The sequence below is a fragment of the Cyanistes caeruleus genome, chromosome Z (assembly GCF_971803275.1).
Source record: "Cyanistes caeruleus chromosome Z, bCyaCae1.hap1.1, whole genome shotgun sequence".
Taxonomy (NCBI): Eukaryota; Metazoa; Chordata; class Aves; order Passeriformes; family Paridae; genus Cyanistes; species Cyanistes caeruleus.
Window position 1 is genome coordinate 28,351,519 of NC_141732.1, and position 27,868 is coordinate 28,379,386.

The 27,868-nt window shown below is 43.3% G+C and overlaps 1 protein-coding gene across 1 annotated transcript in view; it reads right to left on the reverse strand.

Moving 5' to 3' along the window:
• SNX30 (sorting nexin family member 30) overlaps nucleotides 1–27,161 on the reverse strand; it is a 52,659-nt gene extending 25,498 nt beyond the window's left edge. Inside the window, exons 1-2 of the mRNA XM_023944359.2 lie at nucleotides 26,775–27,161; nucleotides 6,028–6,216 (exon numbers count right to left, since the gene is read on the reverse strand). Of these exons, the coding sequence (XP_023800127.2) occupies nucleotides 6,028–6,216; nucleotides 26,775–27,146 (561 nt within the window). The 5' untranslated portion in view covers nucleotides 27,147–27,161. The remainder of the gene's footprint in view (nucleotides 1–6,027; nucleotides 6,217–26,774) is intronic.
• Between the last annotated feature and the right edge of the window lie 707 nt (nucleotides 27,162–27,868).

Sequence of the window (27,868 nt, forward strand, 5' to 3'; positions counted from 1 at the left end):
CAATATGAAAAATTATTGATTGGAGCTGATGTGTTAAGATCTATTTATAGTTTATTACATGTTCTGCTCTCATCATGGTAGAAGTCTGTAGAGCAGAAGCACTGCGCACTGTATCACTCTCTTGGCAGTTACAAGATTACAAAGACTACATGAGATAATCATTGCGAGGACAACACCATTTTAACCATAGAGAATTAAAAGTAAAGGTGTTTACTGACTTGTTTATTCTGTGACATGCACTATCCACAGGTGAAAAAGTGTTTCAGCACTGTCCTGTATTCTGTGATTGATGGGCTTATCACACTCCAAGGTCAAAAGATGAGAACATAAGCCAGTGCAAGGTTTGACAGATTATTTTTGTTGACTTCCAAAATGAAGAAACAAGTCTGTTTATGTGTATGCCCAATTAGATTTATTAGCACATTAAATATTTTAAACTTTCCTTCTTTAGGGTAAGGTCATTACAAGTTTGATGGGAAAAAAAATAAGTATCCAGATAAACTGCTGCCAAGTGTTTTATCCAGTCTTTGAACAGTCCATAACCTGGAAGGCTGACTGTATGGGGCTGCTTGCACAGCACACACTGCAACTGCCTAAAACACTTGTGAAACTGTGCACCAACTAGGAGTGTCTGCTGAAGAGCCTGGCATTGCAGCAGCCCTGATTAGAAGGCAGACTGCCCTTGCAGTAATGTCCCATGGAGAAGCACAGGCAGCTACATTTAAGTTACTTGCAGCATTAGGTCCATCTTGCAATGAATGGCTTGCAGTGCCAGCACACCACATGCAGGCAGCCAGGCATCAAACCCTGCACATTCTAGGGAACACACTGGCAACCCTAGCTTTGAACTGACATTGAGTCCAGCACCTGGCTGCTTTGCTAGTCCCCACCAGCAGCAGCCTTTAAATGCAATCCACCTCTTCACTTGCTCTCTGGATGACTAACTGTTTCATTTGCTGCATTTAACTCCCACCAGTCACCACTGGGGATCCTGTAAAAGTTCTAACATATGAAATCTCTTTCTAGGGTGAGGTCAGGAACCTTAATACAATATCAACAGCACAGTAGATCTAGGATACTGTAAGCAGCAAGCTGATGTGTTATCACCTATGAAATGATCTGGCTTCTTGTAAAGGAAGAGAAAGACAGAGAGAAAAAGAAATCAGGATCAGCTCCTCCCTTCTTCGACCTGCTAGCCGTGGTATGCAATATAGAGGCTAGTCCATGGACTAACATAATAAATCCTCATGAATTGGAGCAGTTGCGTTTGCAGATGAGGTACAAGATCTTGATACCCACTGCAGATCTGTGTTTTACTCAGCTACACACATCTCAGAGTAACACCAGCTTATTTTACATCATTTACATGCAGTCACTGCACAAAGGGATTTTAAGAGATCAGACAGTGAGTGAATGAGAGTAATCAGAATGGTTACACACTATACTGTCTTATCCTGTAGCATGAGAATGCAGGTGAAGTCTCCCATCTATTAGCACTGAGAAGCTAATTAACAGTTAAGGAAAACTGCATAGGACTGTCTAGGAAGAGGAAAACAGGGTTAAATCCCAGTACACTACACATTAGCTATCATTTACCTCTAGCAAACTGCTCTTGTTGCCTTTACTTGGCAAGCAGAATTGCAAAATTTTCCATATATCACTTTTTTCCCTCTGAGATGAAAATACAGCAGCAACATTTCAGTGTTTACTGTACAGGCTATCAAATCTAGACAGCAAATAAGTTTTTCAAAGACTATTTGGGCAGCAGATAAAGGCTCTTCAAGGTTTTAATGAAACCTCACTAACACTGAAAGAATTTGGATCTCAGATCAAAATGTGAATCAGTTTAGCACAAGTTATTTTTCCCAGATTGCACATAAGAGGAAGGAGGATCTTGCCACTGTCCAAGCACAGTGTTGAGGAACATGGTCACGGAGGTAGCTCGGGGTGCAGCTGCAGTGGGAGCTGCAGGCTGAGCTCTGGCTGGTGGAGCTCAGGCAAAGAGGCCGTGGAGAGCCGACCCTCGGCACAACAGGGGCCCAGGGACCCGTGGCCCAGCCAGGGGAGCGGATGCTGAGACACGGCAGGAGCCGATGGCCCCAGACCTTCCCGTGCCTAGACTGGTGAGGGGATAAAAGCCCAGGGGTTCCTTTGTTCCAGGTCCCTCCTGAGAGGGACCAGCTCGAGCTGTTGGTTTGTTACTGCACTGTAATGAAGTTATTTTAAGGCTTCTGGAGACTGAGACTCTGCTATAGGAAACCTGGGGATGGAAACCTGGTGTGACTGTGTGAATGAGGGGGCATAATTGGGAAAGGTCCTTGGTCCCAGCTCAAGTGGTGAAAGAGTGACTGCCTGAGTGGCTCCTGAATGGTTGAACAGGGAAATTTCCATAACAGACAACAAGTGAAACATTTGTTTGCATTTTTGCGCAGTTAAATTCCTCCTGCTTTCACAGTAATATTCATAAATCTCATCTTGCAAGGACATGTGTCTCTTCCAAAGGAAGCTGACAAACTTACATGGCAGATCACAACCTCCCAAGAAATAATGGGCAAGAAGTTTCCAGGAACTTATGAAAATTACAGCACAGTTTGACTAAGTCAGCATTGCGACACTTTGGGCTCAGTTTTACTTGCTGGAAAGCGGGCAGAGTTACAGACACTTTTACCTCAGTTGCTGGAACAGTTTTGACTAGAGGCAGTCTTAAGGCAATCACCAAGTCTTGGACTTGCGTAAGATTCTTTTCTCCCTTGGAAGAAGCTAGCAGCTCAACCTGAAGCTAGCCTGTGATGACTATATGAAAGAATTTTTGTACCCTAGTTCTACTCTTTAACTCACTAGACTTGACTGCAGATTCCCCTCCATGTTATTATTGAAGTTTGAGGCAACATTTTCAATTAGGAAAAGAGGAGAATGACAGAGGGGGAAGGGAAGAAGGCTGCTGTTCTAAGCACTCCAGCACTTCTTTCTGCCTCAACAATTTAGCCTATTTGGAAAAGACTTCATACCACTTTTACCTGCTCCTCCCAGGGAATCAAGAAGTTTCATGTGCTCAAGTAATCTACCCAATGAATGGACTGGAAGCATGAGTAGGACAGGAAAGTGGAACCAAGATCTCCACTTCAGTACTGACTGGTTAGAAAGACTCTCCCTTCAAACCTGCAGAGCAACCGCGTGACTCTGAGGAATGGCACTCAGCTGTTCAGACTTTCATGGGAAAAGGCACAGAAGAAGGCCTTGCCATCCTAGAAAGGACAGTGAAAGTGAAGTTAGAAATACACTAATCTATGTTTTCTCAGGAGAGATGACTACATAACATAAGGCCAAGCTTTACTTTCCCCTTTCTTCCTAAAAAAGAATTCTGCTTAGTAAAATCTCCCTAAAATGCACATCCATCCATCTGAAGGACACAAAGACACTTCAGCCATCACAATCAAGACCCATTAAGTTTCAGCACAAGTTTTACCCACCTTTATGGTTTCACTAGGCCCCCTGTGTAAGGAAACTAACTTGCTTACTAACTTGCACTAGTAACTGCATTTGCAAGATAAACAGATTTTATGAGAGAATCAAGAGAGTCAGTACTGAATCACTGTCTTGTTAGCTAGAGGATTACCACTACATTCTTTAAATGTGTTCATCCACAAGACAGGCTAGGGAATGCTACCTGGCTCTTACTAGGGAACGGTGATAACAGGTACACAAGCAGGATCAAGTAAACTCTTGAGTTTTCCTTTGCAAGCCAATGTTTTGACCCTTCCTCAGTCACTACCACCTGCTGACAAAGGCATGAGAAGATGAAAAGCCCAGGGCATATTCCAAGACCTGGTGGTTTTTTTCGGTTTTTTGGGGTTTTTTTAAAGCCCATACAACACAAGAGACCGCGGTCAGTCTACACTCTTCCCTAGACTGGTATCTTGCCACAGCCACAACCACACATTACAGCATTAGTAACTCCCCTCTTGCCCTAGTGATGCTGCTTTTCAGTCCTCAGAATAACTCATACTATGACCTATGTTTATCCAAATCTTTGAGGTTCCAGAAGCATTCTCCAGTAAAGGAAAAAAACACAGCCATCCCTGCCTCCTCATTCAGAGGCACCAGAGAGACTCTTGAGAGGTCTCAAACTTCTTTCCTGCAAGGCTGTAAGGGAGGTGTTGAGGAGGCTCCTCATCTCACTCTATGGAATTAATCCTGTGCAGCTCTTCTGCCTCATTTAATTACTGCTTGCAGCTACAACAGCTAATTTGAATTAGCTTGGCATCGAAGACACCCTGTTTGCAGGGCAAGAATGAGTTAGATCATTAATACTGTTAGTCTTGAAAAACGGTAGATAGTCCTAGAGGTTCTGAACCTAGAGACTAACCAAAAGTTTCCAAGAATAATAAAACTAAAGAGATGAATATTTCATGGTGATTCAGAAGACTAATTTACACAGTTTCATAATCACATTGCAATGGTATAATACAGAAGATTTTTGTGCTACAATGAGATCCAAAATACAACAAGTATTAACAGACAGGAAGGCAGACATCAAAATCAGAAGTATAAAATTACTTTTTTAAATGAAAAAAAGAGACACCATTGGGTAATACTTCTGATCTAAATACGGCAAAGATCTTGGCCATGTTTCAGAGCTCTGCTTTAAAAAGAAAAGGAATCCCTGAACATAAGGATTTCCAAGCATAGGAACATTATTAGGGTGCCACTGTATGTAAGTATTTTATATTGATTTATATTTATATCAATATATATTTTATTTATATTTTATATCAATATTTATATTGATACACTGTATGTAAGTATTTATATTCTGGGCTAGAATAATTGAGTCTTAATTCAAGACAGGAACAACATTAGACAATTTTAGCTATTCCCTGTGGAAAGCTGCATTTTATTTTATAGTTCCTATTCATTCTGATCAAGTAATAGCTGAAGACTAAGCTGCTCCAAGTAAAAAAGAATACAGTGTTTCATCCAAGATTAGGACTCTTAGAGTAAAAATGAATGACAGAACTGTGTTAAATGTGCAGAAAAAGACAGTTACTATTTTAGAGAAACTCCATTATCTCCTGTGCAGTCTGAAAGTGAAACTTTGAAGCAGACATTTTGAAAAAAATTACCTGTGGCCTGTAAAGGTTCCTTATCTCCAAGGAAAATATTTCCTCCAGTACCTACTGCCATCTAAGTGGGGTGGAGGAATGTTAATCTTTCTGGACAAGTGTATCAAGTATATTACTAGTAAAGTTAGTGAACACTTTTTGCCTTAGGTAACTACAAGTGCCCAAACATCACCTAGGAGCTCATTATAATGAGAATGAATTAGTTAAGAAGAATCAACATTTCAGTTGTGAACGCGATGGGCTTTTCAGATCACTATTCATATTAATATATATGTAGATTACATTCATGATTGAACTACAACAGGTGCTGAAATGATCTCCAACCTCTTGGTTTGCAGCAGCATTCTTAGGCTACTTTATTTTATTAGCAGTTGTAGAATTATCTGAACCAGCAACTCCATGAAAGCTGGTTTACAGCTGAGAAACAAGACTATGATTTTAGTGGTAAAATGTAATAAACACTTACAGAAATAAGCTTAAAGCATTTCAGAAAGGGGTAGACACAAAAAGTGAGATGATCAACAGTGAGCCAGTAACAAGGCACATTCCCCTTAAGGAAACTCAAACCAAATGAGTGTCAAATTACTTAAATGAACAAACTGTGAAGTCAATGAAAGAAACTGGCCTTGCAAGTTTACAAACAGTTCTATTTAGAAATCTGAGATAAAAAAAAAAATAAAAAAACTAAGTTGACATGTTAAAAGCTTTTTCCACAATTTCAGACACTGAAGTAACAGTTCTGCTAGGAGAAGTCACATTTTCAACACATTCACAAGGTACCAAAAGACACTAAGTTCTTGTCCTTAAGACAGGAAAACACAGTGCAAGATGTGAATATCCAGAACATGACCCAAAGTTATTCCACAAATAAAGAAGCACTAGGAAAGACAATATTGCTTTGTACCTTTGTTGTAACCCTGTATGTGATATATGTCTCCATTGTGCACACGTGTTTTTTGGGATCATCCACAGTAACAAAGAGGTCTCTAGTTTCCACATCCAAGTCATCATCCAGCTGCAGTCTGTTGAGGAGAGATGAGGAGGAGGCTGGGCTAGAAGTGTCCACGGGTGTGCCATTGGGCAGACTGAGATCCTGTATTGGACAGGAAGAAGAAAAAATGAAGTTTTTAAGAAGCTTAACAGATTCAAGGTAAAACACACTATTTTCAAAGACACCACAGACAAGCTTCTCTGATATATTACAAGGGTTACTTGTTTCAGGACCTCCAAGGATCAACCTTCTCCAGGAAACCTGGGCAACACCCTAAAGTTCAAGCATTAAGCTGAGGAGAAAGCACATTACCACTGTATCTCCCCTAAGGACAGCACCACCTGCTTTCTATTCATAAGGAAGTAGAGTGCTGCTGCTGAGAACCAGCAGTTCCTGGTGAGACTGAGTCAACCTGGACTGAAAACAAAACAGCTAGGCATATCAAGAGACCTACATTTAAGACAGGTTTCAGGCGAAGTGACAACAGTTCAGTTGTCTGGCATGCAGTCAGCTTTCACCTCTGGAGATTCTTGCAGCAGAGGAAGGAGCATAACTTTCATCAGAGGCCTCCCATCCAGTCCATTAACTTCCACACAAGTTGGCAGCATTTAGACTCTGAATTGCCTTCACTGCACTACAGAACAACCACAGATCACACTCTCCTGCACAAGTGTCTAGGCACACCTCCCTGTTGGAGTCCTAAAGCAAATGAAAACACTACTTTTTCCTTAGAGGTCTTCATTCCCATTCCCCCAAGCTTAAGAGTGTCATCCAGTGCCTAGAGAAGACAGAGACTAAAAGATCCAGCAAGTGTCCATTTAGGAAGAAAAACACAAAAGTTCAGGAAGTCTGCAATTCCTTGAAACTGACTTGGCAGCAGGGGAAAAAAGAAAAACAACAAAACAACTTTATGGCCAACTTGGGACATCCACACACCTTCAAATCTCACACTTCAATACAAACCAGCTAGTCCGTAACAGTACTTACTGCACTTGCATAAGAATCACAGCAAGTTGACATGTTTTCTGATCTGGTTTTGTAGCAGAGGGAGCTGACAACGTGTGACACAAGTTGTACATAGAAATTCCTAAGGACCCATGGCTCTTCATTTAAGAGAAGACAGGAGCTGTTTTTGTTTGCATCTTTTTAATAGTAGCATAGGGACAGATTTATCCAGAGTGATTTCCCTTGCTGTTGAACAGAGAAACATCACTACAGCTAAGCACCACAAAAACTTAAACAAGTGTTTTAGTTATACAATTACTTCTTGGATCCAACTTCACACAACTCTAAGTGACTACCAACATACCATCAAAGCATATCATCTTAGTAAAGCAATCATGTGTGGGTGAGACCCCCTCTGTTCATCAGTGCTCCTTTAGCCAAAGGTACAGAACCACAGGCAGGAGCTTCAAGGTAAAGTTACTTACAAAGGTCGGCCTTTGATAATGGCTGAAAATGCAGCTAAATTCCTAGCAATCATTCTCACAAACCCATCATGGGAGTACTGGGATTTCATAGAGAGCCATCTGTCTGTTGCAGTACTGCAGAACCATGGCAGCATTGTTCTTCACCTTGAGGGCTGCCTTATGAAGTACAGAAAATAATTGTTTAGCCTAAATATTTTGGGAAAGGGGTGATCTAAACTACTGTCTACTAACGGAGAGGTTAGATACATTCTCTCAGCTAATGTACAGAAGAGGCTGTCAACAAATAGATTTAACTGGCAGGTGAGCAAGATGGGAAGGCAGGCACTCAAATGCTTTCATGAGGGCAAAAAAGCAGGGGGAGCAAGACACAGCTCAGACAAAAGATACCTCAAGCTACATAAGCATCTGGCTTGGACTCAGATAAGAGGAACACATACAACACGAGTAAGCAGTGCCACAGTTACTCATTAGATAAGAAGTTCTGTTGAAATTACACAAACAGAATAAGCAGTAGACAGGATAAGGTTAACAACAGGATATGGCTTCATAAAATCTGCAGTTCAGCTAGACAACAGAATTTGGCTGAGCAGGGTAAAAAGCAAAGCAAACCTTGGGACACCACAGTAGCTGGAGACAAATCTGCTTCTGTGTCCAAAGGAAAAGACAGCTCATCACTGTCCATGTGCAATAAGCATTAACATACAACAAGTTGTGCCACAACTGCAGCCAGACATGTTCTAAACTTCCAGTATGACAATTACTTTGCAGAAACAGCTTAAGCCTGATTCCACAGGAGATCTCAAAGGCTTTTAAGAAAACTCTTCCAAAAGAGAGTTTAAAGAATATGATGGAATCTACTTAAAATATGAGAATCTAGAGAAAGAACTAAAGACAGTTTGCAGCCAGTTGCACGAAGTTAGCACTTTCCTCACCAATTCTCTTGGGAAGTAACAATATCATACGAGTATGTCTTGCATATTTTAAGCAGGAGAGAAGTCTGTGAAGGCTTGAATCTGTTTCACTGCACTTGAGAGTGTTCTTGCATTTGTGGATCCTGTGGAATGTCTTGGGTGTTAAAGGCCATGATAGTTCTATCCTGGATGAAACACTCCAGACCTACATCAGGTAAAGCTTCTGTACCAGCACTGGTTCACGTCAGGAGAGCTGCTAGCTGTGGTGGTGGGAAAAGGAGAGATGATCTGTTACTGTGCTACACTGCCTCATCTGCAGGATCCTCCCCTGGCAGAGACAGCTGGCATCATACCCTGCTACTTGGCTATTTTTCAGTAGATGAAAGCTGAGTTAGAAGCTAGCGATTTCTCCTCCTGAATAGGTGGAACCTCCTAGCTAAGTGCACTAGAAGAAAGGCATATGGCTGCTGAACCCTCATTTAACAGTAGGCAGGATTAGTTTGCTGAGGTCTTATGCCATTGCTAGAAAGAGGCAGACTTTGAAGTATGACAGCAAGACACCTCAGACTGTAATTCTACCAGCATATCAGCAGAACACCTCCCTCTTGTGTTAATTGCCTCACCTCTCTTCCAAGGGACTTGAGGGATTTTTTTTTTTCCTCTCTTCAGGAAACAAGACTCTGCATCCTTTAGTCTTCTTTTACCACGGAAAGAGGAGTATGTCCTGCAGAGCCTAGTGGGAAAGCAGGTAAGCAGGTACATAGCTATCTGTGTTTCTACCTTCTGGTATAACTATCATACCCACAAGCATCTGAAATACTAGCTAGTATTATCCACTTTATATAAGCAAGCTGGTGAGCTGTGCCTGACTTCAGTGCCAGGGGCTCATGCACCTTTTCACCTTTAGTGCACCAAGTAGCTGCCCATCCCTGTTTTAAGTACCTCTCTGCATTATTAGAGACGAGCACAGTCCAAGTCACAGCAGGTACCTACTGCTTACAAAGCCTTTCATTAAAATACCTGTCACTCACAGTAGCCAGTCTGCCATAAAGATGAGCAAGTCCTACAGCAGAGAGAAGGGGAAGTTGCTTCTGGCTACCCAGGCAAGGTGGTGTGAAGGACATGTTTTGTCAAGACATTCTTCACTTCTTAACAAGCATCCATAAATATTTTCTCAAGTTTCAAAGCTTTTTCTAAAGTGAAGAGTAAAGATCCTTAGTCTCTGCTACCCACTGCCTCAAGACAGTCTCACGGTTTTGCCATCTGTTGAAGTAGGTCAGCTGAAGGTGTAGCAAGGCCTGGATCACAACCTACACTAGATGCAGTATGACATTCAGGTTCATGAGCTACTAGTTCCTGTATACATATACATATATGTGTGTGTGTGTCTGTGTGTGTGTGTGTTTTAAAACAACCACAAGGGCAGGGTCTTCATGCATTCCTATGAAGTTCCTAGAATTCCTCAAGACACCTGAATTTATGGGTACAGAAGTCAGATGATTTTAGCAGCACATGTTTTATATCCTACAGCGCCAGGCAAGTAAGAACTGTCTGTGTTGGAAATGCACCCTGACAACCATGCAGGCTGCTATCTGGTAAGGCTGTTTCACATTACTTTGCTAACTCCTGCTTTCCAAACAGCTTGATTAGTCAGCCTGCCCAGAAACAGGTATTAAATCTATCAAGAAGTTCACTTCACCCAAACATAAAATTCAACTGAATTCTTTAAACTAGAAGTCTGCATATGAGATTCAAAATTAGTTGGGGAGTTTCCAACTGCTGTCATCTTCTCCCAGGCATTTTCCACAACTCATTTTACAGAGCAGTTTGGATCAACACAGAGTAGAAACTTCAGGAGCTTGGTATTCAGTTGCTGGATGGCAACCTCCCCCCATGGAGAAGTAAGCCAGTGTCCAGGACTCAGCCCCTGAGGGTCTAAACTTCCTTGGGTACTGCTTTATTGTGAAGACCATGGAGTCTTCTGCTGAGTTACAGGCAGCTAGTTAAGACTGGTTTCTAGAAACTAAATGCTAGTTTTCACCTATCCTGCCTGAGTAAGTGTACAGCTTAACCAGACAGCTTTGCTCTCAAAGCAGCAATCCATGAGAAGGCATGGTTCAGCCAAGTCTTCCAAGCACGCATAAACTTATGGATGCTGAAAGCAGGCAAGGAACACGGTGCCTGTGCAAAACTAAGTCTCACTCTGGCCTGGGAAATCATAAAGAGGAATCCAAACAGTCTTTGGGGAAGGAAAACAACCTTTGCAGGTGTTATTTAGATCCTTGTTTACTTGCAAGAAACAGTCAAGGGCTGGTGTTCCAATTGTCCAATGATGGTGATGTGTTAGTTTAATGACCAATGAGAGTTTTACCTCATGGACCTTCTCGGACCTGTCTATAAATGAAGACCTCAAATAATAAAACTTGCTCTCTTGGGCAACCCAGCTAAGAGAGTCTGCGTTGTACTTCGCCATTCCTAATACAGTGCGACATAAACTCACCTCTGGGAAGGGTAACCCTGAGCCAATGTGATGTCATGTGCCCACTGTTCCCATTCAAAAAGTTTTGCATGACAGTAAGAAACATTTTAAAATGTTGCTGTTTAGAGGCAAGAGCCTAAATACCCCTGCCTGATTTAGGGACTTGAGAGCCAGGCCTATACTGCTCCTAGAACCTCATTGCTTCACTTCCAAAATTCAGAGTGCTGTTTTCTTCTCCGATTTCAAGGTGTTCCATTGCTTTTTGCTATTCATTTCACAAAGACACAATGACAGACAGAGTCATGCTAAGCAGACAATTCCACAAAATTATAGCTGGGTTTTGGAACACTCTTATCTCCGTACCTTCAGTGCATGACAGTAAGTTAGAGGAGAATGGCAGCCAGTGGCTGGAAAACTGAAGTGGATTAGACACAAACATTCCTGAGGGCACTACAAAAGCTTACATGAGCTTAGCTTTCACAGACCAGTTCATAACACTCCTTGTCTCATCCCAGCAAGCTTTGAATGCAGGTATTTTTTGCACAGGTCAGCTTCACATAGAAAGAAAAAGCACTTCTGCATCCTCCAGTACACCTAGATTAGCTCATCTGTGCACAGTATTCTATTAGAAGAAACCGGTAACCATCTGTTAGTGAAATTTCAGTCTACACAAGTCTATTATCCAATACCATCTAGATACAGAATAAGGGAAGAAAATGCATTTATTTCCCCTTTATGTACATTCATTCTCTATCAGGCAGCAGCATCAAATTTTGTTTATTAGAGGTAATTTCTGTTTCTTCACACGTCTGATGTTTCTTCACATGTCCCAGCCTCTTGTACTTGCTTTTGAGCAGTTAATTTAAGGCACCAAAGTGGGCACTAGAGAAGAGAGAATGCTGTGGACACAGAAGAGATGGAAAGAACAAGGCAGTCATGCTCAACTGAGTTTAAAAAAAAAAAAGTCCCCATAGTTAAATGCCAAAACTCCTATTAATTTCCAGGAAGAAGAACCATGTTCCTACACCAATCCATAAATAAGATAGTGTTAAGTTGTTGTTTGACAAGAACTGAAGAACTGTGATAAACAACTTTTAGTCTAGACATAGCCTCCTGGAAAAGGTAAGTGGTTATATGTGCCAGCTCCTGATATTCTTCTCCAGTAATGGGAAGGGATGTACAGTTTATGTGGATGTGCTCACAAGGAACAAGATAATACTTTCCAAAGAGGTCAGTGGTTTCCATTAAAATAATCATCTAAAATCAGACTCTAAGGTTGAGGCCATTTTAAGAGCAATACAGAGTAAGTACAAATCAGAAGGAAATCCTCTTGCTCTTACCTTAAAATGTGTCAGTAGAGGAGGAACAATGCTGGGTTGCCGACCCAAGCCAAATTTTAACTTCTTAGCCATTAAAAGTATTACAAACCAAATCTGTGGACTCTACAGGGTCAGGCAGAAAGCCCCCAGTTTAACAGGACCATACTTCATTGCTAAAGTTTCAGCAGTACAACTTCTATTTTTCCCATCTAACCAAAAATCCACTAGATAAAGACTAGATCAATTCACTCTCAGAATATTTTAAATAGGCATCCAAGTACAACATGCTGCCAAGCCATGAATCTGGTGACTTTGCACTGGTGTTCATCATTTGAACTATTATTTCTGCTCTGTAGGTCAGAGTTGCCTAGAGACATACTCCTCAGCATCCCTGAAAAAAGTAAGCATTTAAGATGCAACAGCTATGCAAATAGCTGTTTGCCTGCAGTTTGGCACCACTCAAGGCCTGGGAGCACTATTGCTTATACAGGTACCATACTTGAATAGTGCTTCTTTGCATTTCAGATGGACAGAGAAACAGTGAAATAAGCTTCATAGAGGCACCACGTGGTTGACACAAGCATTTTCCAAGCCTTCTCATGTAGATAACAGGATTCTCACCTCGTTTCTGAGGTTAACAGCCAAATTTCATAGGATGGATTATTTTTCTTCATGGTTTGCTTTCCTGTAAGTCATCACAGTTAAGCAAAACAGAAGAAGAATGTGGGCACAGAAACATTCTGGCGATCAGTATTTTCATCAAGAGCTAGAAGCTATCTCCTACCTCTGTTGCTAAAGTCTTTAGGGACTTAACAACAATATGGCTTGGTTTCAGCATTCCTGCACACCAGGGCAAAGGCAAGTGTCAAAATACAGTGTCAAGTACCACATCAGACTATCTGTTCATACAGTCTGGCTATAAGTCTGTCTTCTCACAGCCTGCAAGAAACTGGTTTTTTTCCCTAGTCTGCAAGGGGAACTGTGCAGATACCACTCTAAACCTAAATGGTGGTTCAGGTTAGACTCTGAAAATCAGGAATGCCAGTGGTATCTCATAGATGTTTTAAAACAGTTAAGACAAGACTTTCAGTACTAGTGATAAGTCACGTTACTGTGCTGCTTTGTGTATGAAAAGCCAAATGCCTTTGGAGGACAGGCATCTGGAGGATAAAATGGGTTGTTATTTGCAGCAGACATTAATTAGGTAAAATGTAAAGGTACAATACACGCTTTGAACTTATTAATTGCCATGAAGCTGCCATGTACGCCCCCAAATCCTTTGGACAGGAAAGAAAGTGCAAGGAGTAAGTACAGGATTGTCATAGCTTCCTTGCTGTGGTAAATGTCAGAGGTATTTTCACGCATCCACAGGATGAGCTATTCTCTTAAAATAAGAAGTTCCAGATACAAGGTTAACTCTCATTTCTGTTTTTAGAGCACTTGAGTCCTTGCAGAAGGCTGCGTCTGTCTTCCTAAATGAACTGCTAGGCTGGCAACTGTAAAGCATGATTAGTTCAGTTGTGTTTAAGCTGTAGAAAGTAGTACAGAAGTGCTTATGACCTGATGGAAAGCAAGAGAGTTTAAGATTTGGGCAGACTTGGATGCTTCTTTACAAGAGCTAGAACTCCTTTCCCCTTTCTACAGTTCTCAGTAGTAGGCAACAGGCACCAATTCCAATCTATCTTCAGAGCTCAAAGGCCACCACAAATGGCAGAAGCTAATGTCCCTAGAAACATTTAGTAAAGAATGTAATCTATGACCTCTAGGTCTGTTAAGTTCTACATCTGTATGCAAAGATTTTGTTCCAGTAATATTGTTTGTTATATGTATTCTGCAGTTGTGTGCACAAAAACACCACAAACCATTTCAACGTGTTAAAGAGCATCTTGTCAACAAACAAGGCTAACACGCCCTGTGTTCTGTTTAAAGCTTCATTTTCAGAAGCTCAGCGCTGACCTTCTAAATAGCAAAGCAGCAGCCAGGAATTCAGACCATGAGCAGGAAAACTTGAATCCTGCCCATGACTAGGAATCATTCCCAATCCAAGAAACTAGATTTATATCTGATTACAGATGGAACAGTTTATTAAGCTTGTCCAAACTAAACTGTGCTCTCCTAGAGACATACAGTTTTGTTTTACAGCTCTGCAGACATACCATGCAGAAGTTTGGGGGTGAGTTCTGCTCACTCCCTAGAAGCAGGTTTAGTTACATATGTTATCTAGGTAGCCAGTGTCATCAAACTGTTAATTTGGCTTTTGAGAGCAAACAGGAATATGCTGGGTTTTTTTAACATGAACAGATGCAAAGGATTGAGGAGAAACAGAGAAGAAATAGGAGGGGAAGAGATAAGAGGGCTGGAAAGCACTGTAGTATCCTGGTAAATATTTCATTTAAACAAGAAAAAATACGCATACACTACTGGGTTCCCTCATACTCTCTTGTTTCAGACGAGTTGCATTAGCTTTCCTGACATGGACCAGCAAAGATTTAGTGAGAGCAAGTCAGACTGACAAGGTATCACTGTACAAAGTAACAGAGGCCAGAGGCAAAGATACTTAGAGGGGAGAATTGATGTTTACATCTCATGCCTTGGAAAAGCTGGAGGAGTGTACTCTTGGAGAAGCTCTAAGAGTTGGTATATGCAGGTGCAATTTAAGTGATACCCCTCTATCACAGTTGCTGATATGCAAGACATTTTCCAGCAGAAAGGCATTTGCTCTCAAAGGGATAAAATAAACAAATTGCTTATCAGTTGGAAGAAAAAAAACCAAAAACAACAACCCTATATCAAAACCCACACAGCATGACTGCTTCAGTCCCTGCTTTGAGAAGAAAATGTGAGGAAAAGCAGTCACACAGTATTTCCTCACAGGAAGAAAACTATCTATAGAGACTGATGGACTTGTATATTGGTTTTGCATGGTGCTGTTTCTGGCAGCACAGGGGGGCACAGAAGTGGTTTCTGTGAGAAGCTGCTAGAAGCTTCCACAGTGTCCAGCAGAGCCAGTCCCTGATGGCTCTGAAGCTGGACATGCTGCTGGCCAAAACTAGAGAGGTTGGTAACGCATCTGTGATAACATATTTAAGAAGAAAATCAAAGCAAAGGGCTCACAGTTTTTCTGGTCAGAGAAGAGGAGGAGGCGAGAACATGTGAGGAAAACAACATGGAGACACCAAGGTCAGGGGTAGAGGAGGGGGAGGAGGTGCTCCAGGCCCTGGAGCAGAGATTCCTCTGCAGGCCATGGAGACACCATGGAGAAGCAGCTGTGCCCTGCAGCCCATGGGGATCCACGGGGGATGCAGAGATCCACCTCAAGCCTGCAGGAGAGGTGCCCATGCTGGAACATGTGGATGGCTGGAGGAGGCTGTGATCCAGCAGAAGATCTGTGGAGAAAGGGCCATTGTTCCAGGCTGGAGCTGCCTGTCCTTGGAGGACTGCATCCTGTGGAAAAAGTGACCCATGCCACAGCAGCTTTGGGAGAACTGAATGCCCATGGAAGGGTCTCATGTTTCCACCAGCTGCAGTATGGCTGCTGCTCCTGAGAGTGGAGCTACACTGGAGAAGTTCACGGAGAACTCTCTCCCATGGGAGGGACCCCACGGTCTCACAGGGGAAGGATTCCTCTCCCTGAGCAGGGGAAAAAGATCTCATTGATGAACTGCTCAAAACCTCAATTCTCTGTCTCCCTGAACTGTTGGTGGGAAGGAAGGAGGGGCTGGGGAGGAAAAACGGGTTTAAGGGCTTATTTTACTTCTTATTCTCTCTCCTCTTCTGATCCTTAGTCATAAATTTCCTTTGCAACTTAAGTTGAGCCAGTTTTGCCCTTAAAGTGTTTTCTCCCTGTCCTTATCTCAACTCAGGAATCCTTCATTAATTTTTCTGTCTCTCCACTACCCAGCTGTGAAAAGGGAAGATGAGCTAACAGCTTTTGTGGGTGCCTGGCATTGGGCCAGTGTCAAACCACAACAACTTGAGATCTACAGACTAATCTATCTAGAGAAACACCTTTTAATTAATGTTGTAGGTTTATCACAATATAAAAGTTACATACATGGCTTCAAGTGAAGTGTACTGATACAGGAGCAGGCTAGTCAGCAAACTGGAAGTCAGCATACAAATTATGAAAAGGTCAAGATGATCACTTGCAATAAACAGCATTGATTAATAATGTCCATGGATTTCCTGGGCAACAATCCTAAACCCACAACTTCATCTTGTCAGTATAAAAAATTTCCACTCAATTCGCCTTATACTAGCACCTAAAAACCTAAAGCAAAAGTGATGGTTCTACCCAGAAAATCAGCAGTTTCTATTGTCCAGGTAGCCTATCACCTACCATTCCCAGAAAACCAATGCTTTTGCCATAGAGTTAGGTGCAAGTGCCTGCTGCTAACACCATCTGCACCAGTCATGGGGAGGAGCCTCCCCTGCCCCAAAGCAACACCTGTCTGCAACGCATTCCTTGTCAAGGAACACACAGAATCAGTCAAGCTTACTGGAAAAGAGGCAACTTTTATACAGAGAAACTTTAAGGTAGGGGAGCTTTTTCCGACCTTAATTCAGTGTGAGGTCAAAGCACAGATTGATAATCATGACAAAAGCATGTCCGTCAGTGCTGTAAGCCTCTCATCACTAATCACTATAGACCAGTGCACTGGTAATACCATTGATCACTCCAAAACAGGAAATAAGGTTGTCACTCTCACAGTAGGGTCTGTTCTCCATAATTTGAGGCATGATCTAGAAGCAAGTTTATATTTCACATTCTCTACATTTTCCTGCAAATCAGAGTACTACACATTTTTGCCATGTCTTTGCTCCCACACACATGTGTAAGAGTTGTCTTCAACCAAGATACCTAAAATGACAAAGCAGAAATCTTTAAGTAACTTCCAAAATAGTATCTTACCTACAGCATATTGCTTCACAGAAGCAGGACTGTAGAAGCTTTGAATGTGCTGTAAGACGATGCTCTTTAAAAGGAGTTATGCTTTCAGGAGCACTCTGATCACAGCTCTTAGCTAAATTCTTTCCCTGCCTATTGTATGAAATTTAGATTATTGTCTCAATTTTCTGAACCATTTCAGCTAGTTCCATTGACGAGTATCACCTAAGTGCTTACTCTGATAGATACCTCCTGATTTCCATGAACTATCTGGCGGAGAATCAATAATTTTAGTAATGTAACATCACCTACAGATGAAGGCGACATCTCTTTCCACCCCTTGATGCATTTATAAAGTACAATTTGTCCCATAAACTTATCTGTCAAAACACAGAAATCACAGAATGGATAACATTGGAAGGGATCACATTTGGGTCATCTGACCCAACCTCCCTGCTCAACTTAGAGCATGTTGCATAGGATTGCACCCAGACAGTTCTTGACTATCATGAGTGAGACTACACAACCTCTCTGAACAGCCTGTTAGATGTTCCATCTCTCGCACAGGAAAGTTCATCCTCATATTCAGCTGGAACTTGTGCATCAGTCTTCTCATTGGTCTTTGTCCTATTGTTTGGCACCACTGGGAGGAGGCTGGTTCATCCTCTTGACACCCTCCCTTCAGATACTCATAAACATTGATGAGATCTTCTCAGCTCTCTTCTCAAGGCTGAAAAGCCCCAGGTCCATCAGCCTTTCCTTATTAAGAGATGCTCCAGCCTGTTGATCTTCTTTGTTGCCCTCTTCTGGACCTGCTTCAGGAGTTCTGTCTTTCTTGTACAGAGGACTGCAGAATTAGACACAGTATTCCAGGTGAGGCCTCACCAGAGCTGAGTAAAGGAGCAGGATCACCTCCCCCTAACCTGTTGGCACTGCTCCCCTGAATGCAGCCCAGGATGTCACTGGCCTTGGCTCCAGGGCACTGCTGGCTCATGGGGAGTTGTTGTCCAGCAGGATCCCAGCTCCTTTTCCACAGAGCTGCTTCCCAGCAGCTCACCCCCAGCCTGTGCTGGTGCCTGGGGCTGTTCCTCCCCAGGTGCAGGACCCTGCTTTTGCCTTTGCTGAATTTCAGAAGGTTTCTCTCTGCCCATCTCTCCAGGTGTTGAGGCCCTTCTGAAGGGCTGCAGAGCCCTCTGGGGTATGGGCCACTCCTCCCAGCTTTGTGTTGTCAGTGAAATTGCTGAGCAGGCCTCTGCCCCTTCACCCAAGTCATTGATGGGTAAGTTAAACAAGACTGGGCCCACTATTGAACCCTGGGGGACACCACTGGGGACAGGCCTCCAACTAGAGCCTGTGCCACTGATTATGATCTCTGGGGTCTGCTGTTTAGCCAGTTCTCAGTGCACCTCCATGTCCACTCATCCAGTCCACTCCCCCCGAGCTTGCCTATGAGCACATTTTAAGATGCAGCACTGGAAGCCTTGCTGAAGACAACATCCACTGTTCTCTCTTCATCCATCCAACAGGTAGCTGTTTCTTCACAGCAGGCAATCAGGTTGGTCAATTTAGTGAATCCATGCTGACTACTCCTGATCACCTTCTTGTCCTCTCTGTGAATAAAGATGGCTACCAGAATTCATTATTCCATCACCTTTCTAGGAATTGAGGTGAGGCTGAGTAGACGGTAGTTCCGTCTGGGTCTACCCTTCTTGCCCTTTTTGAAGGCCATTTAAGCTGGACTGGCACTGGAAATGCTAACTCATTAAAATAATTGCAGCTTACTAGATGATTTTTTTTTACCTTCAACTGATAATTGCAATAGTGCTACTAGCTGCCTTGCTGTCAGTTATTGCCTGTAGTAACTGGAAAGAAATGGTTCCTCCTTGTTTTTCAATAATTCACTGAGAGTAATTTTGCACAGATTTTACTGCAGTGTTACAGATGCCATGGTGGAGTTCAGATCTTTTTTCACGATTAAATCCTAGTGATGCAAGCAGTTTTTCCCAGCCACAGGAACTTGAAGCCAGCTCCACTGGCACCCAGGCTCAGGCAGTCAACTCAGTCACAGCTCAGAGTGAGTACAACTCAGCATTTAAGATCTTGCTCATGGTCAGCAGAGAACAAGCCTCAGCAAAGCTATTTCTGAGAAATGCGCAAGATAAGATGCCATTTTTAACTGACTTATTAAAAGTCTCCCACAGACTGAACGTACATGCAAATTACAATCTCAAATATGCATTTCAGGTGTGGCAAGTAGATTTTCTTGCAGTGGCACTAAATTCACTGCACCAAAAGAGCTGCCTGCCTTGTCTCCTGACCTACTTTACAGAGACAGGTCTCTCAACTCAGAGCAGGAGCAGACTGGCTCATGTGACAGCCAGACCATCTGTTTTAAGATACAAGAGTACACCACAATGCTAGAAGACACCAGGACAACAGTTTGCACATTAGTCTAGGAACTGAGGTCTCCCAGATAGGAGTGTCAATAGCAAACCTTCATTCTTTTATTCTCTGCCCATCCCAACTTTAATTACAGGGACATGCTGCCTGAATACCTGATAGTAGGAGGAGGTCCCCATACAACTATAATAACAGAACTTTGTTATCAAAGTGTTTATGCCTTTCTATCCACGAATGAGCTCAGAAAGCATTCAGCTACTTCGGTAAGCTTAAGGCACTCCAGCACAGGCAGCCCTGAGGGTTCCTTCTGACCATCAAGCATAACTTTTTCCACCATGACTGACAAGTTATTGCCAAGACTCATCCTTCTGAAACCTGTCTGAAGAATCGACGTACACTCTGAACATCTGTTTTCAATAGCCTGTCTCATTATGTATGAAACAATCCTGTTGAAAAGATTAAGAAAGCTGCGCAACACTGAATTCAACCTCAAAGTATACACCCCTCCCTCCATTAAGTTGAAGTAAGAACCACAAAGTAATAATACTGTTTATACAGTGGAAACTATGTTTAGCTTTACCAGGAGAGATTGAAAAAGTAATGGTACTAAGACAGTTACGCTGATGCAAGTGTTTGTTCCAACTTGCTAGCTATCCTTCATCTTGCTCAAAATAGAAGTGAATTGCCAATTCAAGAAACTCACTGTAGTTCTGTTTCACAGAGACTGCTGAGTTTCCAAGAGTACTAGAGCATCTATGGTGTTAAGTACCCTTTTCCATTTCTACAAGTGAAGGCAATTTGTAGTGAAGCACCAGTGTGCTTATAGTTTGGTTCTATAACCAGATAAGTTTATGGGACAAACCTCAGAGTGGCTACAAGGAAAAAAAAGACAAGCACACCTTTTCAGTAGGATACTGTGGTATTACAAGTTTGAGAGATAAAATAGCTACAGAGAGTAGCTCTAGTTACCACTATAATGAAAAACAGGAAACTGAGTTCAGCCAGCAACTTGACTGTGGATAGAACACTGATGACATGCTGAAAGCCATGCTAGGTTTAAGTAAGATCTTTTAATAAGAAGACTAGAAAAGAGCTGTCTGACATGCACACACAAAAGGCAACAGAAGAGACAGTAGCTTCTTTAAGCAAGATGACAACCAAGCCCAGCCTTTGAGAGCTGATGGCCTACTTAGGAAGCATGTGGCAGACAACTGCCTGCACCTAGAAGCTTTCTGGCCTAAGAAGCAAGGTTCACTTCTGTCTTCAAAAAGGATACAGGGAAATGCAGAACAGTCAGCTTCACTTCAATCCCTGGAAAAGGGTCAAGCAAATATCAGAAGCCACTTCTAAACACACAAAGCACATGGTGATGGGAAGTCTGCAAGGACTTAAGGGATTTCATGCTTAATCAACTCAATGCCTACCTGCTATGAAGATATCACTGGCAAGAGAGGAGCTTTAACACAGTTAATTTCAACTTTAAAGAGGCCTTTCAAAAAAATATCTCATAACACAATCCTAGGCAATCTGATGTGGAACAAAATGGATAGCAAAACAGGCTGAAAACTGGCTGAACTGCCGAGCTCAAAGCATTGTGATCCCACAATGGTGCACATCAGCAGAATGTATTCGGGCCACTGCTATTTTAACACCTTCATTAAGGACCTAAACGATGGAACAGAGTACATCCTCAGGAAGTGTACTGAGTGTACACAACTGTACAGAATGCTTGATCAGATGCTGTAATTCAGGAAGACCTCAACAGGCTGGAGAAATGGGCTGTGGGATACCTCAAAAAATTCAATATGAGGACGCAAAGCCCTGCATCCGCCAAGAGCAAGCCCATGCAGCAGTGTGTGCTGGAGGCCAACTGATTGAAAAGCAGTTTGGCATAGGGAAAGAAAAAAAAACCCTACAGACTGATGGAAAAGTTGACCAAGAGCCAACAACATGCCTCAAGGCAAAGAAGGCAAACAGCCTTAAGATAATAATACTCAGGGAATCTTATCAATAAGGATAAATATTTGATTGAAGGGTGTACAGAAGGAAGTGACAGACTCTTTTTAGTGAAAATTTAAATACTGGAAGTTTCACTTAAACATGAGAAAGGTATTTTATTTTATGGGTCACTGGATGCAGGAACAGGATGCCCAGAGAGCTGTTCAAAAAACAACATCACAGCATCCTGGGCAGCCTTGTCTAGCTGAGCCAACAGGTTGGACAAGACAATATGCAGAAGCGCCTTCTAGCCTCAACTTCCCCGTGACTGTCATTTTTGCATCCCATGGATAGGAACAGAGATCAACCCATCCATACTGACATTGTTTCCCAAGTTCACCAACATCAGTTTGACTTTCTGCAGTCTTCAGTTTCTCCCACAAGTGAGAATTTACTCACAGCTTCCTTTAAGAACAATATATGGTGCTGGTCTAAGTTATCATCTAGTCAGAGAAGAAAGAAGTTTGTAGAAGCTCAGGCACATCTATTTTAAGTTTTCAGATTATGCTGCAAACTGGTTTCATCTGTGGGTGGATAAAGTTAAGAGCAATAATTATAAAATAGCAACCAAGGAGGCTGGAAGTAAAACTTCAGACTCTCAGTGAATTTTTTGGAGTTGGAGAAGTGCCAGGCTTCCTTTCAGAGTAAGTGCTATGTAACAGCACTCCAGCAAACACCAAGTATTTATATTTGATCAGGTGCTAATAAGAAGTCTGTGAATTCACCAGGGTGGTAACTTGGAAGCAGAGGAGCATGCAAACAATAGTTTTCAGTTAGTAACCCGAAGTTTGCAGTAGGAGTTTTAAAGTCCATCTCCATGAACTAGCAAATTCAAGACAGGCAATCACTGCAAGCCTGGTATTCCACAGGTATGATATCCTGATATTCTACTCTGGTATCTGTTTGATATACTACCAGTAAAATAACCTTGAAGCTCCCATCAGCTGTATACAGTTAACAGAGGCAAACACAAGGTATGCAGAGTTTCCAAGAAGAAAAGCTGAGAAAGCTACAAATAGCTGGCCACAAGTACAGTAAGAGCAGTCAGAAATGTCTGAGAAAGGGTAAGGGAGTCTGAGTCCTAGGACAGGTGGGATAGTAAAGCTTTTGGAGTCCTCACCAAGAAACCAGTGATATGAATCAATCACAATAAAATACTCTTTTCAGATAGCTGCCTGTCTCAAGGGAAACCATAGCAAGAATAGCCAACACCACCATGCTAGGAAGACACTCCTAGACGATACAAGTCTAGAGGGACCACAGCTAGATGACAGAGGAACTAAGCCATACAGAAAACTTCCTTTCTAACTCTGCACAGCCCAGCACTTCCAAATCTTAGCAGCAGCCTACTAAATCTGCACAGCCTTAGGAGGGCTGAATCCAAGTTTTCACACGGCAAAAGTTCATCTTCTTCTCACCTCTGCTATAAACTCAGTAACCAATTAATGCTGCCTTTTCTCCTCATTGTCAAGGCATTCGTCCTGGTGCACAAAGCAGATTTGCTATCAAAAGTGATAAACTGGTGCACCAGAGTCAAGGAGTCATGTGCAAGCAGAACTTCCTTCTATTTTAAAAAGAAAAGGCAGAGAGAAATCCGGACACTTCCCCATTTGTCTTACCCTCTTCAGCAGTGGATCTGCTCTGAAAACAAGATCTCAACTAGCTTGTATGGGTTCTAAAAGCTAAACCAGCAATGCCTCAGTTTTACAACTAACTCTACAACTAACTCTGCTATGCAACTTGAGGAATTGCTTTCTTCTGCATGTTTCTCCTCTCACCTGATGTTAAAAATAACTCAACCAAATAAAAGGAAAAAAACTCAAAACATTACAAACATGGTAGTACTCAGGTTCAACTTTAGCTGTCTCCTCATCTGAAAGCTAGCAAGGGTGAAGGGAGAATAAAGTCAAAAACACTCATGGTGGTCAGGCATCAAGACAATTTTTTACACAATTAGACTTCAGGGGAACAGAAAGATCTTTACAGAAACACACGGCCAATATACAAATGCTTTAGAAACAAGAATCTACAACTCAAGTGTTTCATGTTTCCTGCAGCATGACTATGAAAGCCAAGTACTTAGCTAAAATGCCCTTTACATCTAAAAGATAAGATGCTGTCAAAAATCAAGGTATCCTGGTTCCTAAAACAATTGTCCACTACTTTAGATAACAGAAGTTCTGCAACATTCTCCTAAGATTTAGAAAACTCAAGACTAGTCTACTTAGATGGCCTCAGTAAACAGCATGAAGTATTTTCTTTCCCTTTCCAATGACCTACTGCTCTAGTAGCATTACCCACTGTTCTTGAAAAGCAACCTAAGGTTCATGAGACTTTAAAGTTACACAGAATTTGAAGTACTACTTTATTCCCATAGCTGAATCAAAATCCAAAAGGAGACACACAGGCAGGTGTTCCTGTCCCCCAGGTTTGTCTGACTCAGGATAAAGTGGTGTTCTTACTCAATGGATTAAAAAAAAAGGTAAGAAAAGAATGCTTTAAAGAATACAAAGTTGTGATGGCAGAGGTTTAGCCACTTCTATGTTATACATCAGTGGAAATAAAAATTGAAGCACTTTATTAGCAGAAAACCTCCCTTTTACTTCTGAACTTTCTCCACTCAGAGGATTTCAGTTCTAGGTACTTGTAGCTTGCAGCAGATTTCAGGAAGTATTTGCTCAGAGAAAACACAAGGAACCCAGAAAAAGCAAATTACCCACTTCATGGTAATGGACCAGCTATTGTCACTAGCCCTCTTCCCAAAGGGATATCCTAGTCTGCCTATGCACAGCTGTCCTTATAGAATCTGACTCAAAGACACTTTGAAGCAGGAGACTTGGACCAAAAATTTCTGCAGAACCAATCTCCACCAGACTCTCCCAAAAAGCCAGAGAGAAGATTAGAACAGCTCCTACTCAAGAATCAATAAATAAATGCAGAGCTTTAAGCCTAACTCAGACTTGAATGCTGACCTCCCTTTGTTACTCAGCTACTGAAGTTACTCAGCACTATTAGTTGATTAGTGAGCCAGTATCTCGAAAGATCAATAATCCACAATCAAAGAATAAGATTTTTAAGATTAACACTGGAAGTGTTCTAGGCCAGAACAGACAGAGCTCTGAGAAATCTGGTCTAGTGAGAGATGCCCCTGTCCACAGCTTGGAGCTTTTGAGCTCCATCTTTGAGCTCCTTTCCAACCCAAACCATTCCATCATTCTGAGACTGAGACATACAAACCACGCAAAGAGTGGTTTTTCCTGTTTATCTCCACTTACCATACTCCCTCTGTAGACTACTCAGTGCAAGCATTGCCTTAAAGCTAGGAACACCTGTTTATTGAATTCTTTTTCTGAGGTAGGAAAGAGGTTACCACATTTCTCTTCTTGCCAGTGTGTGAAATATTATGCTGAAGAAGGGACATCCCATACAAAAAAGAGCTGTTGATCTCCTTCCATCAAGAGGGTAAGACATATGCCTTTTTCTGCTAATTCAGCTAGAAGGGAAAAAAAAAATTACATTCTCTTCCTACTGGATATCCTTTTATTCTGCAAGGATCATAGCCTAGTGCCATTTCCAGGTCAAGCACAGAACTGCTCTCAAGTCTAAACATCACTTACCATAGCCACTTTTGCTCTGCCTTTTAGAGTACTTCTATGCTGCAAAGTGCCTAGAACAGAATGGTACTATATACAGGGTACAGGAAGGTGGATTTAATTTCTATTACTTATGGAAAAACTGGACAAGAACTTTCCTATTTAGCTGACCACAGCCTGAAGCTAGAGTTATTTCTGTTACCAGGTTGTCAGGAATACTGATACGCTTCTCAAAATCTCAAAGCAGTAAAGCAGAGAGAAGCTTGCTTGCACTCCAAAAGCAATGAAGTTCTTTAATACAATTGAGCTGAGACATTATAGTGTATGAGACACTCCTCAGAACACTGCCTCTCACCAGCTATACAGCAGCATGGACAAACCGTGCTAACAGCTGCAGCTCCTCAGCTGCAAGATTTGTGAAGGCAGCTGCCAATTTCTGTTGCTACAGGTTTGCCAGACAACTACCTAGTTACATGATTAAACCATCAATCAGACAGAAACATCCACAATTTCTACCCCTGACTTAGTTACATATACTTTTCTCAGCAGGTGATCAACTGACTAATTTGTTTGATGAAAGCCTAAATTCCTGAAGAGCAGGTAAGCCTTGATTCTCATTAGAGCAACAGTGGGCAAATGTTCAGAAGAGGACTCCTTACGTGGGCAGGAAGAAGTGCTGAATCCCTACATCACAATTGCACACAAAAAATGGTGAAATATGGAAGAGGCCAAGCTACCTTGACTCAGTCTCCTGTAGCATGGGAGTGTATTGGGCCAGACACTGCTGACAACCTCAAGGCTTTTGGAGCTTAGGGCATCCATCCTACCCAGAAGCAGCTCCATATTCCCCAGGACAACAGCCATAGAAGAAGCTCTTCTTGCCACCAGGAGCTCAGTAACACCCTGTATGCAGAAACCAGCTCTGCCAGAACTGCTTTTGAGTCCACATCGTCCCTTGCAGTTCTTCCTCCCAGGAAATCCTACCTTAAAACTTTCTGGAAGACTTATCTACGGAGATAACAAGTCCTTGCAAGCGCAGCTAATGGATCGCAGTGCAGTACTGCCACTACTGAATTATCACCACGGGGAAGGCACTTCACAGAGTTCACTAGTGTCCTGTGAACATATGCCAGAGCTAGGGAAGGGAAAACTGACACAGATACGCCTGCAGAGTGCCCTGTCTGTGTTAGTGCTGGGAAGAAGTGAGCAGGAGTTCAGCCTGGAAAGGACAATCACAGACAAGCTGATGTTAAGGACACAATGCCAACTCCAAGGCTTCCCCATAAGGGCTACAAGGACACAGCAGAGGAGCTGCAGCAGTGCCTGAAAAATTCACACCTATCTGTAGACGGTATGAGCCACAGCAGATACAGTAAATAAAATACTGCCTCTCACAACCCTTCTGTGACAGCGCGGCCTCCAGTGTCCCTCGCAGAAAGGGACACGATGCCTTCTCCTCCACAGAGCCTATCTGGGCTCTTGCAATGGATGTCAGCAGCGCCTAGGGCTTCACCTCCCCACGGAGAGACGAAGCCGGGAAAAGGGATGCGTCAGGGAAACACACACACACAGCCTTTCTCCCCGCTCTCCTTCAACACCAGAGGTCCCCTCAAATGCCGCGTCCCCTTCCCCCGGGCCATACCTTGTCGGCGATGCTGCGGGGCAGGAGCAGGTCGGGGCTGGGGGTGAGCGCCGGCCCCATCTCCTCGCTGCTGGACGTGGCCAGGGGATGAGGCATCTCCCGCAGCGACTTGGGCCCGGAGGACGGGAGGGGCTTAGGGGCGCTCGCCGCGCCGCCCGACATCGCGCCGGGGCCGGGCAGCGACCGAGGCAAGGAGGGAGGGAGCAGAGGCCGCGCCGCCTCGGCGAGAAGCTGCGGGGCCGCGGCCGGAGCCTGCCCGCCACCGCCGCGATACGAGGAGGCGCAGGAGGCGGTGGCTGCGGCGACGACGGAGGAGGAGGAGCGAGCGCAGCATCCGCCTGCGCTACCGCCCGCCCCTTTCCAAAGCGACATCCGCGCCACCTGCCGCCCCGCCCCGCCCGGCCCGGCCCGGCGGCGGCGGCGACAGAGATACCCCCCACGGCAGCCAGAGGCGCCCGGGGCAAGCATCAGCACTCGAGGAGCCCCGGCTGGACCGGGGGAAGCAGCGGAGCTGGCGGAGCCCCAGGCGGGCCGGGCCGAGCCCGGGGAGGCACCCCACCACCGAGCGGCCCCGACAGTGACTCCGGCGGTGTGGCCGCACGCTGCCGAACGGCGGGTTAAGTGCCAGAAAAGCAATCCAGCTCCTCGATTTTTCCATGCTCGCCGACCTCAAACTACGCTCACGTTGGAAGGGAAATTGGTAAACGGGCAGGTTGCGGTGCAGGACCGACCCCAGCCGGGCTCAGGAGGGACAAGGCCCGGCCGCCAGGAGTCCCTCACGGTGGAAGCGCACCGCAGGCAGATACACTGAGAGCTGTCTTGCACGCAAGGCCTGCATAGAAACATCCTCTCACTAATGCTATGTGCCTACTTTTGCCGCGGAGATCTCACGTTGAGAGATCTTGCCTAGAACGTTTCATCGTGTTGAAATGAGCTGAATGACATATCAGAACTTTTAGAAGTGATCCATGCAAATCTGTCTAACAGCATGGATCCCTTACAAAAATTCAGTGATCTATCCACATTTAACACCGTGAAAAAAGTATTCATGACGTCAGAATAACCAATAAATAGGAGAAAAATCATAGTCTGGT